General features: G+C 36.9%; 1 protein-coding gene across 1 annotated transcript in view; it reads right to left on the minus strand.

Annotated features, from left to right (window-relative positions):
- Nucleotides 1-18,185, minus strand: part of prkceb (protein kinase C, epsilon b) — an 81,428-nt gene that overhangs the window by 10,056 nt on the left and 53,187 nt on the right. Inside the window, exons 11-12 of the mRNA XM_058385369.1 lie at nt 8,098-8,252; nt 166-304 (exon numbers count right to left, since the gene is read on the minus strand). Of these exons, the coding sequence (XP_058241352.1) occupies nt 166-304; nt 8,098-8,252 (294 nt within the window). The remainder of the gene's footprint in view (nt 1-165; nt 305-8,097; nt 8,253-18,185) is intronic.

The following is an 18,185-nucleotide window of genomic DNA, read 5'->3' on the forward strand; positions in this document are numbered from 1 at the left end:
TTTTCATCTGGAAAAAATAGTATGCTATAATTTTTTTTTATATTTGCAGCTTTTTTTTTAGCCTTTTTTGGAATATTAACCTTGAATCAAATTCAAAATTTTTTTAAAGAGGTTCACATCAGACCTTCTATTGAAAAACAAGCAGATATTTCTGGAATGTTCTACCTCAGGTGCGATGTAGTCAGGTGTACCGCAGAATGTGGTAGTGGTGATACCATCCAGAATGCCCTCCTTGCACATGCCAAAGTCGGCAAGCTTGCAGTGGCCCTCGGCATCTAACAGGATATTATCCAGTTTGAGGTCTCTGAAAGAAAGCGAGAAGCCACAGTCAAATTTCGCCCGGAAGTTCACAACGGCTCAAGTGCTGCTCTTACAAACATCTGTGAGAAGCTTTACAGCAAACGCTTTCTGTGCTTTAAACTCATCCAAAATGTACACAAAAGCATGCAGAGATATTCTGTCTAAAGTAATAGATGTATTTAAGATTTATTTAAGAACATTTAAGCAGTCCTCTACGACAGGAAATGACATACAAAATGTTTCCCTCTCTGTGAATCCTGTAAATCACAAACACTCTTTGGTTTCAAGCTGGATTCAAATGAAATAAACATCTTCACATTATTTTAATAATCTACATCTTGATCTCATTTCTCCTCAGATTGTTCCCAGCATCAGTTTTTTTTATGACTAATTTCTTTATAAAACATAATTCATTTTCATTATGTAATTCATGTGATTAGAAATGTATAAACTTAAAAGTTAAAAGCACTTAAAAACTTTTTAAAAAAGTACAAAATTTGTATATGTACTCACTCTTAGTGCATTGGCTTGTACAGTGTGTACACTATATTTATACACATAGATATAATCAAAGCTTCTCAATAGTATTTCTCCCTAGTAATTAACAGAATCGTGAATTATTTGCAAGTGTAACTCAATTAATGAATCGCTAAATGATTTAGCCAGCGTGTGACTTTTAATTAACCTCTGTCAAAAAGAAAAGATCAAGGGTCCCAAGTGAAAGATGCAAGAGATGGAGCGGCACGCAGTGAATTGGAACGTGTGTATGTGCATGTATGTGTGAGTATACGTGTGTGTGTGTGTGTGTGTGTGTGTGTGTGTATGAGAGAGAGTGAACTTGATGACCGAGGGCAGATTGGGGGGGAGGATGGGGTGGCGTGGGGCGGGGTAGTGGAGGGAGGTGTGGGTGGAGATTATGGCAGAGGTGATAAGGTGCCTCTGATGAAAGAAAAAAAGAGGAGGGATGAAACTAGTTGGGTTGAAGCTTGATGGTTCATTGCAAGAAGAATGTCAACATCAGAGTGCGCATTTTGTCAAAGGTGAAAGGTGTCACAAACAAAATCTACTCAAAAAAGGGTGCTTGTTTGAGTGTGAGGGTGTGTGTACGAGGAAGAGAGAGAGAGAGAGAGAGAGAGAGAGAGAGTTGCTTACAGATGTTCCATCTAGAAATACACTTAATGCAATAGGCTGATACCTTAGAGTATAAGGAAATTAATCTAAGTACTGTAAAACACAGGCACCTTAAAAAAAGCGGAGCTGGACAGACAAGTATACAGTAGGAAACACGACACACTGCTTTATGCAACTTAAGCCATTCAGGTTTTAGTGCCATGTAGGCTGTACCCTGAAACGTATCTCTTGCTTTTGTTTCCAATAAAGCTCGCCTTGTCTTCTCATCACTCCACCCCGATTGCTCCTGGTCACGCCACTCAACCTCTCAACAATTGTCTCATTACATGGAAACTGCTTATATTAATCGATTCGATTAGTAGTGCTCTTAGAAATACACCACAGAAAGCTTCTTTGTCCCCTGTTAGAAAACCGTGTCAATGAGGAAATTCGTTCTTGCTTTCTTTCCTTGCTAGATGAAGAGCACAGATTTCAGGTTTGATATTAATGTTTGACTTTTTACATTTTGTAATTCTCTGTGTTGCAAATCTGTGCCAGCTATTTAGAAAAGGTTTAGAATAAGAGAGGAAACAAATGGGATGTCTGAAAGAAAGAAAGAAAGAAAGAAAGAAAGAAAGAAAGAAAGAAAGAAAGAAAGAAAGAAAGAAAGAAAGAAAGAAAGAAAGAAAGAAAGAAAGAAAGAAAGAAACATCACTACATGTCGTACTGTGTATGGTTGTGTATGTGACAAAAATAAAACATGAATTTGGATTTGAAAAGAGAGAACAAATAAATAGGCAAGCAAGAGAGACAAAGACACACAGAGAGAGAGAGAGAGAGAGAGAGAGAGAGAGAGAGAGAGAGAGAGACAGATCATTTCCTGTGTTTCATATTAATCTTTAGGGGTGTTTTTTCCATTACATGCACAGTAACCTTTAACACAGCTAAATCTAGTGCCTTCTCCGAGACAGACCTCAGCAGAAGTATACTTTCTTTCTCCCTCATTTTCCAGGCAAATCATGACACATGCTGATATGTTGTGACAGTTGTAGAAGGATGATACGACATTGTGGTTTTTAATATAAATTCACCAGAGGGTCTTATTACAGCTACAGAATGTTCAGTAAAACCAGCTGTCACACTCCCGGCGACTCTCACTGTAGACTGGAAGAATAGCAGGCAAATCTTCATGTTTTTAAATCTTCAGCTGTTCAGAATAGCGGCGCAACATCAGTGACAGAGTGAACTTCACAAAGATGTGGGGAAAGTCCTGGTTATGTAAGGGAGTATGAGCAGTTGTGAACAGGTGTCTAAAGATTTTGAATAGTGATATGCTGATGGTTACTAGTCATGTGATGTGGTTTGTAGTTCACTGACTGAGGTGAACAAGAGAGTCACAACATAATTGTACCGTCACGTTAAACCCAAGTCTACAAACAAATCAATTAAAATAGCAATAGCAAGTGCACTGATCCTATAATATATAAAACAAAGAGTTTTTTCGGTACCTATCACAGCTTTAAAAATAGATCAGCAGCAATGTGAGAGGTTGCAAATCTGTCACAACACTATAAACTTAATGACCGCTGTTTGCAGGATGTCCTGCCAAGAGCAAGTCTTGCAAGTCACAATACCAAGAAAGATGATTCACTGGATAGAGAAGGATGCGGGATCAAAACAAAAGGTGTGTCCATGGCCTTGCATGCCCTTTCTCTTTCTTGTTGCCTCACTTGCTTGAAATATTCTGAATACACTTGTGCCCAGGCCACTGCCAATCTCTAGGCATGCGAGCTCAGACATATCTTTCTGAAACAGCACAGTCTGCCAGTGAAATGCTGCTCTGGAGCTTTTCAGGGCAGTTAGCATGCATTTTGTTCTCATGGTGCTTTCTCTCTATGCAACATGTCCATGAGGATCAGTCCTTGAAAAATGAGCAATGTCTTGTACTTTCCCAATGATTTAGAAATCTGTAGGGAAAAATCAAAGTATCTATTCCCAAAACAAGGAGTCTTAAGGGGTATTTTTTTCTCCTCCAGCATCTCTGGGATTAGGGAGGTTGACGCTGATTAGAAGTCCACTAATTACCCAGTATCCCAGGATGCATTGCACTGAAGTTGGGCTTGAGGAGGTTATATAAATCACAGTTATTCTCAAAGGAAGGGAATCAATACTGATAGAACCACGTTACAGCAAATGTGTGTTTGTTTTATTCTTATAAGGCACAATAAGCCATTCATACTGGTTGTATCACATCCTGCCCAGTTTCCACTTAGTGGTCAAACAAAAACTACATCAGTGACCCTTGATAAACAAAAGGTATTAAGGTCATGAGGTGTGTCCCTGTAGACACATGGATGTTGTCCAAATAGCAGATTCTAGAATAAATCTTAAATCATATGTCTGGGCAAAACATGTTCATAAATGTTAATCTTTGAACTGATTAGTTATTAGATTAGGACTAACTAATTGGCTTTGGTTTAATCCAAACTATAATTTAATTGTAGGGACTTGATCTGCTGTACTGATCTGCTGTGCAATTACATATGCCATTATTCTGAAAAACAACAACAAAGATCAGATATCTTGCTTTGGTGCATATTCTGAATGTGCAGTGAACCTCATTTATGATGCTGGATACAAACAGATGTACATTAAAATTGTTTGTAGGAATTTGGTATTTATAAAATTCTTTTGTTAAGGAAAAAAAAATGTTTATCTAATGCTCCTGTTCCTGAAGGTGTGTAAATTTAATTGCATAACAAAAAGAATTAACCCTTGTCTGGTGTTCACCCTGTTTATTTCATATATATATATATATATATATATATATATATATATATATATATATATATATATATATATATATATATATATATATATTTTTTTTTTACGTTTGTTGTAAATTATTCATAATCACAGATGTGTTTTTGAGAGCTTTATTTCAAAGCCAGTGATTGCAATGATCTGTTTCTCTTGCTTTTGTTGTTCATCACCTGTGTTTGATAAATTAGTTCAAAAATAATAGACATTAATTAAAAAATGGTTCCATTTCAATTAATTTCTAGTTTTATTGTACAGAGGTCTTAATTATAGTAAATTCTGTTACACAAATTATAACTTTATCACAAAATCAAATTGTTAAATGTAAGTGAATGTGTGATTGCAAACATTAATCTTTATATTAATCTTTATTGAGGTACAAACAATATGCATAAAGGACTTTTATTTATGTATTTATGCATGTATGTATATATTTATTTGTTTGTTTGTTTGTTTACATTTTTTTTATTTTTTTATTTCTGGGGTGCATTTTAAAACCTTTATAATATCCTGGGACCAAAGAGTGAACACGGTTAATGTAAGCATCAGTTGACTGGCTTCAAATAATTATCTGTTGCATGGATTACTGCACTATATATGCTTTAAGTTTAAGTTTAATTAGCTCTGGTTTAAATGTTTTAACATTATATATTAACAGCATTTTCATCTCTACACAAACAGAAATGTTGTGCAGTTTACAAAAATACATCCTGATGCTAATTCACTGCCAAAGAGTGCAAAAAAGTATCATCAAGCTAAAAATGTGTATTTTAACTGCACACACAAATGTAATGAACATTTTTAAAAACCTGGTTGTTTCATATTACTGCCATTGTTTCATATTACTGCCAAAACATGCCATGGATATAAATAAAGGGAGCAAACCAACACTAATCCATAAATGAAGACAAATAAGACCTAAGACCTAATAAGTCATTCACTGAATTATTAATGACTGAATATTGAGTATAGATGCTTTTGTATTGAAGGAAGATGCATAGCTGTAAGTGTCCGTGCAAATGGCTCAGCTTATGAGAGAGCGGATATTTAGAGACAAGCATGATGTCTGAATGTCCCCAAAAACAACATAAAATTTCAAAATAGCAAAATCTCAAAATGGTGTGCGTGATAACCTAAGTACAATGTAGATCTACTTTAGCCTCATGTCAAAGGCTTTTCGCTTCAACTCTACACTTAATTCATCTGTAATTCACCTTTGCTCTAATTTGTCTTTAGATGGTAGTCTTTTCAGGTGCATTCAGGCTGCTAAATAATATTTGTATTGGCAAAGATGTGAGTTAAAATAACTTTCTAAGAAAATCCAGTTAATAGGGATTTCATGTTTCCAGGACTCTGTGTACTTTACCTTTTATGGAGTTTTGTGGGGCTCGCTATGTAAATGAGCTGTGTCGGGAACAAGCATTGCTCTTTAAGGGTGATTGACATACATCAACACACACATGTGAGTATGAAGAAAAATCAGCGTTTCTGAAACATTTGTAAATCTAGCAGAATTTTCTTGGTTCGGTCTGGCTTACACAAGTATTTACACACAACTTTATTAAATGTTCTCAAAATCACCATAATATGTATTAACTAAACTACTGTAAATACCTATTAATTAGTAAAAACAAGGCAAAAGTTAATTCTCGTTTAGTCATATTGTTTAATGTTGACTGAAACTTCACCTAAGCAACTGTTAATCTGGGTAAATAAAACTACACAATATCAATGTTAGATTTAAATTTACATTTAAGGCTGCAATGGACTGGCTTTCACAGCAGATTGTATTCCCTGGTCACTGTCAAATAATTGTGCAAAGGGCAGTTGATTTTTATTTAGTACAGTCTGATAACCAAAAACTGTGAAAACAAGAACCTGGACTAGAAAAGAATTTGAGGCAAAATCATCCAGAGAACAAACAGGACTGTGGAACACACAACAAGAAAGGCTGGATAATGAGATGCTAATAAACAGGAACTTATATAAAAGTGCTAATCAGGATGAAACTAGGCACATGAAAGAAGGACTGAAAAGGTGACATGCTGGGGCTGATGGAAAGAGTAGTTTAGCATCGCTCTGGAAGAGCACGAGAGCAGAGCGAGTGCATACATTTCAGGAAGTTGTATTTGGTTAGTATTTGGGTGGAAGGAGAGATGTAAGTAGTGTACATGCCGAAAACAACATGCCGAGTTGTAAGTATTGTAATGACTCCTTAAAACAAAAAATTCCATTCGGACACTGCGTTTGCTAACTGGGGGTCTCAGTATGTAAAATTTTGAGCTTAAAAGTTCCATATTTGAATATGAAACCTCACTTGCTGCACCTCTTTATCCATTTCAGAGGAGATGGATTCGTTTCCACTGAAGGCAAAAAAAGAAAAAAAATTGCATCTTTTGTAGTGCACCTGCACCTGAGTGAATACACTTTTATTGAAGTTCTTAGTATATAGATGTTTTCCTTCATGAATATTATTCCAATACTTTAGTATTATACAATAGAATGAAAGGGCCAGCAAAAGTAATACATTACATAACAGTCGTAAATCAGCAGCGCTGTCTTTTTTTAGAGTTAAATAAGGCAGCAAGAAGAGTGAATGGAACTTTTTTCCAGAGCAGCCAGAGAGAAACAGTTATAGAAACTGCAGATCATGTAATTGATGCAATTATGCAAATGTTTTAAATCATTCTCAATTATTTAATAAAACTGAAAATAGCAGCACTTACAAATATTAACACATTCTAACCACTCCATCTGAAGTGCCATGGTTTCATAACGACCCCCGTTATTGTTTCTTGTCTGCAATTCAGCTTTCAGGAAAACCGGGTAAGGGAGGCGTTGCCTTAAATTCAATAACATTCTGTACCAAATGACATTCTTCCTGTTCAGACCCTAAAATGGGGTCAAGAGCAGGCAGAGAATAGCTGGGTGGGAGAACTCAGAGGTTACTCAAGTCATTCTGAGACGTTAAAGCCGGGGACATGACCTGTGTCTTATAGTGTAACCTATAAGGTTTGATCAGCACGTATTGATGAACAGAATATACTGCTGAGCTTAAATCTCGCAAATGACTGTTTTCACTAAACACCCCAACTAATCTAATTAAGGCATTGGTCATCTATTTTACACTTTATTGGGCTGTAGCCTACTGTTAAACCATTATTCCTGTGTTTAAAAGCCTAGAGTAGTTTAGAGACCAAATGAAAACTTTTAAATACAAAGAGGATGGTTTTGGAAACATTAAATCTATATTGTTTATGAATAATCATATTAAATATGATAAATACGGATGATCATGTTATGGAGAATCATATAGTATAATTCAGATTTAATAAGAAGAAAGAAATTACAAAGATTGCCCAAAGGAATTTCAACCACATGTCCCTAAGCACAGCCTGTTTGTGTGCTTAATGACACACAAACCGGTAGATAAACAAACTGTCCTAGAAGGAATAAATCATCCGACAGACAGGGCTCCTCCATGTAAACAATGTGAGGTAAACAAGGCCAACAAACACTCCTATCACCAGCCTGACTGGCCACTGAATAACATCTTCAACCCTGTTCACGTGACATGAACTCACTGGACCCCAGCTAGGTAAGATTTCAAAACAAACAATGGAAGTTGAGTAAAATACTGGACAGCAACAAGCATTCTTTCGGCCCAAAGCTGCAGTTTAGGACTCATTTTTAAAACATTACATTGGCTTTTTTGGCTTAAACATGTCTACTCAAGCACTTTGACACCCATAGTCACTAATTATGTACGTAATTAAATATTTTTTGGGCTGTACAGCTACAATGTACATTAAATGTACAGTGCATGAGTACGGGGTGTGCATGATGTGCGATTATGTGATACATTACCTGTAAATGACCCCATTCCGATGAAGAAACATGAGAGCCGAGGTGACCTCAGCAGCGTAAAAACGAGAGCGGGCTTCGTCAAATTTACGTGAGCGCTGGATTTGGAACATCAGGTCCCCTCCGTTCACATATTCCATCACGAAGAACAGGCGATCCTGAGGAAAGACAGGAGATAAGGCATATATTTCATTCATACCAAATACAGTATGTAAGATGTACAATAATGCTCAGAAAACGTGGGCTAAAATCTCCCTTGGACCTCTCTTGAAGGAGATCATCTACTACAAAGAAGTAAAAGTATCTCCCATGCAGTGAGACTGATATATAGGAGACTATACTAGAAACAAATCTTTATCAAAGCAAAGACAAAGATTAACACTGAATGCAGAGTCAGTGTAAATAATAAGTAAATAATAGTAATAGTAAATAAAGCACACTTCTGATCCTTCTGATTAATCTACAGAATTAAGCACATGATATAATTGCTCTTTATTCCTAGCACCATGAGCTGTGGCTAAAGCCACCACCCCTATTACATTAGCATTCTAAAGTGCCAGTCTTCTAATGAAATATTTATTATTATATATAAATATATATTAGTATATTTACCAGCTTTACAAAAATTACTGATCTTTATTTGGACCTCAGAACTACTTGTATCACAGAGCCATTCCTAATATTTTCAGTAGATTTACTGTAACCATAAATATTATGGAGATGACATAAAAGTTCAGTTAGTAAAACTACTGTCCCATAAAACTATTGTCTGGCCCATGGTGTTGAATTTTCCTCACTTAGTCACAGTTATAAACATGTGCACAGAAGTAGATACAAGACCGAGATTGATAATGTGTTCGACAGCCTCATCGTTCACTTGTTATTAACTGTGACATGCAATGGATTATAAATCTGATCCTATCAGCAGATGGTAGCATCCAAATCACTCACTACAGACTTCAATAAGTCCACAGTAAAATATATGTAATGTCCTTAAAGCCTAGTTTAAGATCAGCTTGCCATTTCATAATACGCTGAGATGATCTCCTGCAACGTAATCAAGATTAATCTCCACAGATGTGAACTTTGGCACAGAGGTTCAGCTAATCTGAAACTGATCTATTTCATGTTTTTATGGTGATGTAAACAGTTATTCCTGTTCCTGTTGAATAAAAGGTTCTTTCTGTGTTCTGTACTTACTTCCAATGATGTACAAATGGGTTTCTTGCTACAAACATACATAAATGGCTCAATAAAATGAATAAAAGGGAGTCCAGACTCATCTAAAGGAGCTTTCATTAACCTAAAAATATCTATGAAATAAAATAAAATAAAATAAAAATAAAAACCCTGTCTGTTATGAATTGTACATAGGATTTTGGATGGTAATGTCTTCTGAGAAGTTTGCATAGGTCTGAATAGGCCTTTTAACACACTTTGTAGTGTTTACTGGCTTTGCCTAAATAGTTGCTTGATTAATTCAGCTTTTCTTGTATAACTCCTTTTGGTGATCTCTCCTTTCTTCATCTTTTTCCTCAGTATGCTGGAGGGAACTATGTGCAAGGTGGAATTTCAGGGCACCATTCACATACTCAGTCACGCCTAGGGATAATTTATCAGTCAGTGGAGGTATTTGGACAGTGGGATGAAACATGGAGATCCTGGAGGAAACCCACTACAACATTTGGAGAATACACTAAACCACACACAGGCAGTAACCCAAGCTCAGATTCTGTGAGGTGTGAGGCAGAGCTACCCACAGTGCCATTGTGTTGACCGTTTCTTGAGCAATCTGAAGCAATCAGAGCCTCCTTTCCAATTTCTTCCAAGCAGAGTGAAGAAATCATGGTTCTCTTTACACATAAAACAACTGCTCTTAGCTCGTCAAAAGGACCTCATCCAGCTCATCAGCTAATTAAAAATATATTATGAGTTGAGTCAAGTGTATTAGGAGAAACAAAGAAAGCACAGTGGAGTCACAGGCCTGGAATTGAGAACCCTGTCTTACATAAGAGTACAGCAGCCTGCCTCGCCTTGTCCTCTCTCTCCCTGAAAGCGAATTTAAACAGGATGCTGAAATAGTTTGTTTAAAGTGTTCCCAGAGAGGCAGCAAAGGCCCACCCGATCAAACGTGAATAAACATTTCCTGCCTCCAATTAGAAATGTAGAGATACTGGCGTCCCTCCACAGTACAACAGAAAAGACTCGATTCCCAGATAAACCACCCAGACCCAACAAGCTGGGGCGTAGTGTGTGGCAGATTGTGATTTTGATGGATTACATGAGCTCTGTGTGTGTCTATGCGTGTGTCTATATGTGTGTGTGTGTGTGTGTGTACTCTACACTCCATTTCACAAATGAAAAACAACTTCAGTAGAAAAAAAAGAATAAGAAAAAAAGAAAACATGTTCTAAAAAGACCTATTTGGAGGTTTTCAAACAGGTGAAAAAAAGGTAAAAATAAGCTTGACCAAACATGAAACTTAATATCGCTTTATGAAGCATGATGGAAACTGTGAGATTCCTCCTGCTGCTTCAATAGCTTTGGCTTAAGTTCTGGCTCAGTTTTTTTTTAATGCTTTAAGTAATAGCTGTTCTCTATTGTGAGATTAGCGCACTGCACTCTCACTTAACAAATGGAAAGCTGTGTGATGCTAATAGCAACAGGAAATCACTATAATTACAGCACAGGGCTTATTGTGTGTGGGCCTGGAGAACAGTCAAGAATGTTTATCCATAAGTACAGATCTATGAACAGTATGCTGTAAAACTTTGCTGTAAATTTCCAGTATATTTTCGACAGTATTAGCCAGTATTAACTTTACTGTTGATACAATAGAATATCTGTTTAATGCTGTAGAAATTTTCTAACAGAATCATCATGTTTTCCTTAGTTTACCACCAAGTAACAATCCAAAACATATTAAATAACAGTTAATTTATTGTCCAAATGGTTTATGTGAAGAAAATATCCATCCAAATTTGAGATCCTTGTTTCTTGATCCATCTCAATCTAACTAATCATTTAGTGAGAAGCTTTATTTAATTATCAGTTATTCAGTTAATCAGTTATTGAACAGCTTCTTATGTTGCTGATCATTGAAAATGCTAGCTAACTGACAACTGACTTTTTGTTGAGCCAAAATAAAAGTAAGGAGGTTTTCTTTGTCCTGCTGTGTGAACATCAATCTGGCACCATGGCTGCCTTTGTGAGACAAATGATAATTCAGTAGATTTACTGTAACCATAAATATTATGGAGATGACATAAAAGTTCAGTTAGTAAAACTACTGTCCCATAAAACTTACTTATCATTCACATCAAATGATAAGTAAAGTATCTTGGCATTATTATAATAAAAGGAATCAATGGTTATATACAGCGATCTTTAATGAATAAATATGGTTTTCTCTCAAGTCTCTGAAGCTCAAGTCCCTCACTTTCTTGCTCACTTTCTTTCCTATCGAGAGGCTAGATTGAGAAAAGTCACTAGTGGACTACTTAATTCCCCTCATCCTCCTTCTATCATCAGAATTTGTAATTATACACATACCCATATCTATATTATCACTGGAACAGTGCTCAGAAAATGTATATATTTTATATAGATTCTGATAATTAAATTTTGCAATTTTTTCTTTATTTGCATCACTGGTATTTCTTCTTGGCAATATATTCTGTCTATCATACTAAGCTATAATAGAGCAAGATGTTATTTCACTAAAGATTTTAGTTGTAATTGTACGTGACAGGGCTTCTTCTTGTTTCTTTTTTTTTCTTTCTACAAATACAGTTAAACTTCTGCTACATTATAATATCTTCAACAATTTCAAATGTTTCTTTGGGAAGAACGGTGTTCATTATGCCAAGGCACAAGAAGATGTTCTGGAGGCTTCTGGTAGCCCAACCTTGTAGTTTTTTTTTCCTTTAAGTATGTGGGTGTGTGTGTGTGTATGTGTGTGTGTGTGTGTGTGTAGGGTAGTACCAGAAATCCGGAAGCTACCATATGTTCACTGGTCAATTCAAACTATAGCCAAATGTTTCTGATCACCTGACCGTCACATCCACATGTGCTTCTTTTGCACAATGTTGGAGGCACTAGGTTGTATAGGGTGTATTCTAGCATGACAATGCACCTGTGCACAAAGCAAGGTCTCTGAAGATAATTTGCCAAGGCTGGTATGGAAAAACTCATGTGGTCTGCACAAAGCGCTGAACCACAATAAACAAATGAATTGGAAAGCTGGCACCACCCCAGGCCTCTTCACCCATCATCAGTGCCTAACCTCTCTAATGCTCATATCTAACTAATTGTTAAATCCCCACAGCCATGCACCAAAATGTAGTGGAAAGCCTTTCCAGAAGAGTAGAGGATAATATAACTGCAAAGGGGGACAAAATCTGGGAGTAAATGGATGTAAATAAATAGGATGTTCAAAAAGCACATTATAGGTGTGACGCTCAGATGTATACAAACTTTGGTCAGACAGTGTATCTCTGTGTACACACACACATAGGATATAAGAATATATACCATATAAGAATATACAAAAGCAAAAATCACGGACATGTCATTAGTCAGAAACAGAAACACACACTCATTCATGAACAGGATGTCAGAAATACAGCTCTTTAATCTGCCTTCCACCGTCAACCCCTGAACTAACGGCAATAACCACAGATTATCCGTGTTTAACATAATGGGTAATAATTTACACTTTCATCACAGCACGAGGGTTTGTACGTCCCTCTGGGCAATTAATATTCAGAATGAGCAAATTAGAGATAAGTGCTGTAGGATGCTTGAGGATTTATAGGTTTGGGAAATATAAAAAACAATGGTATAACAAATGGTCCTGAACTGCTGGCAGATGTAAGGCACACACACACACTTAAACACACACACAGTTCTCATTATGGTCAAAATAACCAATCTTTCTTAACATCTCTGAACAAAAAACATGCAAGTGTTACTCTGTTTGCCAAGAAGTTGTCAGGCAGCACCTGCTGAAAGTGGGTTTTATGGGGCTTGTCACCACAGAGGAAATTTCTTGCACTTTCTAAAAGGAGAACAAACACAACTTTGATGGATCTCTCTTTACACAGTGCAAATCCAACATCCCTATATCACTCCCTCACCCTCTCTCACTTACATGCTCTTTCTGATGATGAAGAGCTTTGTTTGAACAAACTGAGATGTTCAAACCGGTTCAAGCCTTAACACGCTGAAGTGCTCTGTATAAAAAAGCTGTGTTTGGGGACAGTCTGTTCTGAGAAGAAAGCTTAAAGAGAAAAAAAAGCTAACTGAGCTAAATGTAGCAGAGTAGCTTATCACGAGATAGATATGCAGATGCTTAGAGATCTCTTAGAGTTGAGAGAATATTAAAATTCATGAGAAATGATGCAGTTATGGCAGAGACTTGGCTCGGCTTTGATTATAAGGACAGTAGATCTGAGAGTGGAATTAGCATGTAAAAGCTTGGGAACCTTATCTGTTTAAACAAAGAGTTCATTTGAGGAGGAGGACTAAAGCGCTGCTGCAGTGTTATCTTTATGTAGGAATGAAGCATGGCCTAATTCCACTGGCACCACTCAGTGGACAGCGGAGAGCGGACAGTCAAACTTCATCGTGGTAACTTTGGAAAATAGCCAAACTGATAATAGAGCAGCATGTTTAATAAAAATATTAAAACTAAAAAACAAGCTTCATTGCAAAATAAATTTTGAACACCATTCAAGGTCAAAATCCAGTTAAATTGTTCAGGGTGGATTTTTCTTTTAACATTACCATGACCTCAATTCAAAACATGACAATTATTGATATTATGCAACACATACATTTAAAAGAAAGTAAAAGAAAGCATGCAATCACATCTGTGAGCCAGAGGTTGGTGTGTAAGCCAGGATTTACTGAATGTCTTTATTTGGGCTACACTACAAATTAGATTCATGGTTCAATGCCTGGGTCAAAACATAGAATACAAATGAGGAAATAAGGGAAAACTCCAAAGAGATATGTGGGAAAGAACATCAAAGTGTATATGTATAAATAATGGTATAAATGAAACCCTACTGGAATAAACAGTTGTCAACAGGATTGATTTCCTAGGGAACACTAAAAAGTTCAGCATGCATATTTTTATCCATAGGATCCTTGTTTGATATATATGCTTATTGGATAATTAGGATCAATATTAATTAAACCTCAATGCAGTAGTTAAAACTGTTAATGCCGGTAATGCTATTTTAACCACTCCTGGCAGTGGATTTAATATATTTGCCTCCAAATCCATTTTGCGAAACCTCCGCTTGCCGAACAATCACTCTGTTCATCTTCAATTTTCTTTCTCCTCAAATCTCCTCTTGCAAAAAAAGTCAGCTCAGGGGTAAACATTCCTCACATGCAAATTCCACACCGTTACCGCCACCCAGCAAAACATACAGGAGACATGATATGAAATATCTGTAGATCACTAGGAGGTTGCTTGAAATCCAAACATGTGGTGCATTTTATCCGCTGATGTCCACTATTAATCAATACAGCCTTTATTAATCAGCAGAAAGTCCTGGAATATAAATCAAAACATTCATCATCATTTGAGATGACCTGCATTCCTCTGTGTTTTGGTTCGAAGTTCTGTTCTGATTGCGGGGTTAATAGTTTGGCTTTAGGCATGCTTGTCAAAGGACAAGCAGCTGCAGTCCAACTCTGCGATTAATGAAGGAACAACAAAAATTAAAGAGGAAGGAACATGGCCAAGACCCCTGAGAGCACTCCAAGCTGCTGTCAAACTCTCTGGACAAGCCCAAAAAATAAGCAAAAATCACCTATATCGTATACAGTGGAAGTACTGTGTAGGAACATGAATGAATGTTAGGTTTCCTAACATCGGTATCAAAATATGCATTTACTGGCTATATAAAGATACATAGATACTTTAAATACATCATGCATTTAACCATAAAAAAACTATAATTCCTGTACTGAATGATGATATATTAGATATAACCAGCAGTATCATGTTGAAACAGATCCTCATCCACTGGTACCACTGCATCTCACCTCAAACACACCAGTACCATGTTATTGTCACTCATATGCAGTGATGTTTTCAGCATCAAAATTATATCTGATCAGTAGTGGCCTCTCTCCACAGATGGATGAGGCCACGGTCGAAATCATTGAGATCACATTTTTTCCTATTCTGGTTGATGTGAACATGAACCTGAAGCTGCTGGCCCGTATTTGCAAGATTTTATGCATTCCTCTGCTGCCACACGATTAGATCATTGCAGGAACGAGTAGGTGTACAGGTGTTCCTGATAAAATAAAAAGGGCACACTCCTCCCTGATTGCCTTTGTGATATATTTATTTCAAAGGTTTTAACACATCCTTCATTTCCTCTCATAAAAAGTTGCAATATCGCTGGTCACGTTCTTATTCGGCTTGATAAGAAGTTGACTTAATAAACCTACTGGTCGGTTATAACTTTTATATATACTTTAAAAAAGCTAGTTAGACATCTATAGCTTGCTGTGGAAATTCACAGTGCTGCTGCACTGAATAAACCAGAATACTGCCATGCTACTACGGTCACCACTGATCACTGATTTCCATCTTGTTAGTACACTGCATAGACTCACTGCTTCACTGCACACTCTGCTGAGTGGTAAATTCTGTGTCATGACCCTGCGCTGCCTTTTACTGTAAAGGTAACTACTTTGGAAAACATTGCACAGGCTGCTGCAATTTAATTTAAAAAAAATCTTTGTGTAAATAAATAGATTTTTGGTTGAAATAAAAAAGACTATAGTGTTAGAAGATAAAAAAAAAGTTCTGCGACAATCCTGTAATAGGAATTGACATTGTTAGAGGTTTAGAACAGATTTCGTGCGAAATTCATGAGCCAATCAGAAAGCAACTAAGACTGACCAAATGTCATCATTTCCCAACTTTAGGCAAAAAAGAAGTCTGATATCCAAGAGCGGGTAGCAAGACAAGAGGAGAGACGATGAGAAGGAGTAAACAAAGATGGAGTGAAAGTGTAAAAGAGTCTGATTTTACAATATAAGAGGGATGTGTGACTATGAAGTATGGCATTTGTTCATATTCTTAGTTTTTGCTAAATCAATCATATCAGTCGTTTAATCACGGCTAGCAACTATCAGGAAGTGTTTAAATGTTATTCTGTGTTTTTATTTATTTCCATTTTATCTATATTTCCAAAATTTGGGTGAGAGTTAGTCTTCTGGGGTGTCTGTTCAACTCAGCATGTATACATCGCTCAGCATTAAAACTTGCATCGACAATGCTGACCCCCGTCCACCACCGAAAGCAACTACAATGGGCACATGAGCATCAGAACCGGACCATGGAGCATGAACCATGGAAGAAGGTGGCCTGGTCTAATCCTTTTATATGACATGGATGTCTAGGTGTGTATGTGTCGCCTCCCTGAGGAAAAGATGGCACCAGGATGCGGTATGAGAAGAAGGCAAAATGGTGGAGGCATTGTGATTTTCTGAGCAATGTTCTGCTGGGAGACCTTGGGTCCTGGCATTCATGTAGATGTTCCTTGATGACACATACCACCTACCTAAACATCACTGCAGATCAAGTACACCCTGTTGTGGCAAATACTGTATATTCTAGTATATGACAAAGATGGGCAGCTTGTGATAAAGGTGGGCAGCTCAGTGGTTAGCACAGTTGCCTCACAGCAAGAAGGTCCTGGGTTTAAATCCCCGTTTCGAACAGACGGGGGCCTTTCTGTGTGAAGTTTGCATGTTCTCCCTGTGCTTGCGTGGGTTTACTCCAGGTACTCCGGTTTCCTCCCACAGTCCAAAAACATGTACATTAGGTTGATTGGTAATTCTAAATTGCCCATAGGAGTGTGTGTGGTTGTCTGTCTATATGTGGCCCTGTGATAGACTGGTGACCTGTCCAGGGCCTACCCCTGCCTTTTGCCCAATGTGTGCTGGGATAGGCTCCAGCAGATCCATGTGACCCTAATTAGGAATAAAGCAGGTATAGATGATGAATGAATATGACAGGGTGTTGACATGGCCTTCAATTGTTTCAATTTGTGGGCATCTGTGGGATGTGCTGGACAAACAAATCCAATCCATGGAGGCCCCACCTCACAACTTAGAGAACTTAAAGGATCTACTGCTAACATCATGCTGCCAGATACCGCATCACACCTTCAGAGGTCTTGTGAAGTCCATGCCTCAACTGGTCAGAGCTGTTTTGGCAGCACAAGGGAGACCTCTACAATATTAGGCAGGTGGTTTTAATGATATGGCTGATCAGTGTATTTATTGCTCTCAATTGTAATAGATAATGCTAACATTTTTTTTTTCACAGACTAGAGAACGACCTACAGAGATCATACAGTAAACATGAAACTGTGATGTAATGTTAATAAATTGTCATTTGTTTCTTTCTTCACTTCCTCCCACCTTCCTTATTTCCATTCTCCTGGTCTGTTTCTCCTACTGTCTTTATTTCGCTCTAAAATTCTAAATGTCCACACAAAGATGAGAAATACATTTTTCAGCAGTTAAACAGAGCAGGTTTCTGATTCTATAGCAGAGCAGGCTCAGAAATTCACTTCTCCGTAGAACCTCCATTTCCCCTTTAAGCCACCTGTCCATGCATCTCTCACACACAGACTCAGAAATGAGATGCAATAAAGTTTCACTCTGGAGTGAAATAAAATTTAACCATTAACAGCAGGGAAGAGATGTGTGTGACCAGGTCATACTCTGCATTTCCCTTTTGGGTCACACTTCTGTGCTTAGAAAAAAAAATGCAACTAATTATTTTGTATCTTGAGAAAAAAGGAGATAATGGACATTAAGACAATATAAGAAATGTATGGAGATATTTAGCAGAGTCTCTTATTGAGTCTATGATCTATTTAATAGCAGCCTGTGTATATGTGTTTTTCATCTCATTCTCCATATTTATTCTTATATCTCTTTATTTAGTATTTTTCTGCTATATTTTGTTATATTGTTATATTCTGCTATATTTTGTAATATTTTATATTTTGTTATTTGATATATTTTTTGTTATATTTTTGTAC

The sequence above is a fragment of the Hemibagrus wyckioides genome, linkage group LG03, assembly GCF_019097595.1.
Source record: "Hemibagrus wyckioides isolate EC202008001 linkage group LG03, SWU_Hwy_1.0, whole genome shotgun sequence".
NCBI lineage: Eukaryota > Metazoa > Chordata > Actinopteri > Siluriformes > Bagridae > Hemibagrus > Hemibagrus wyckioides.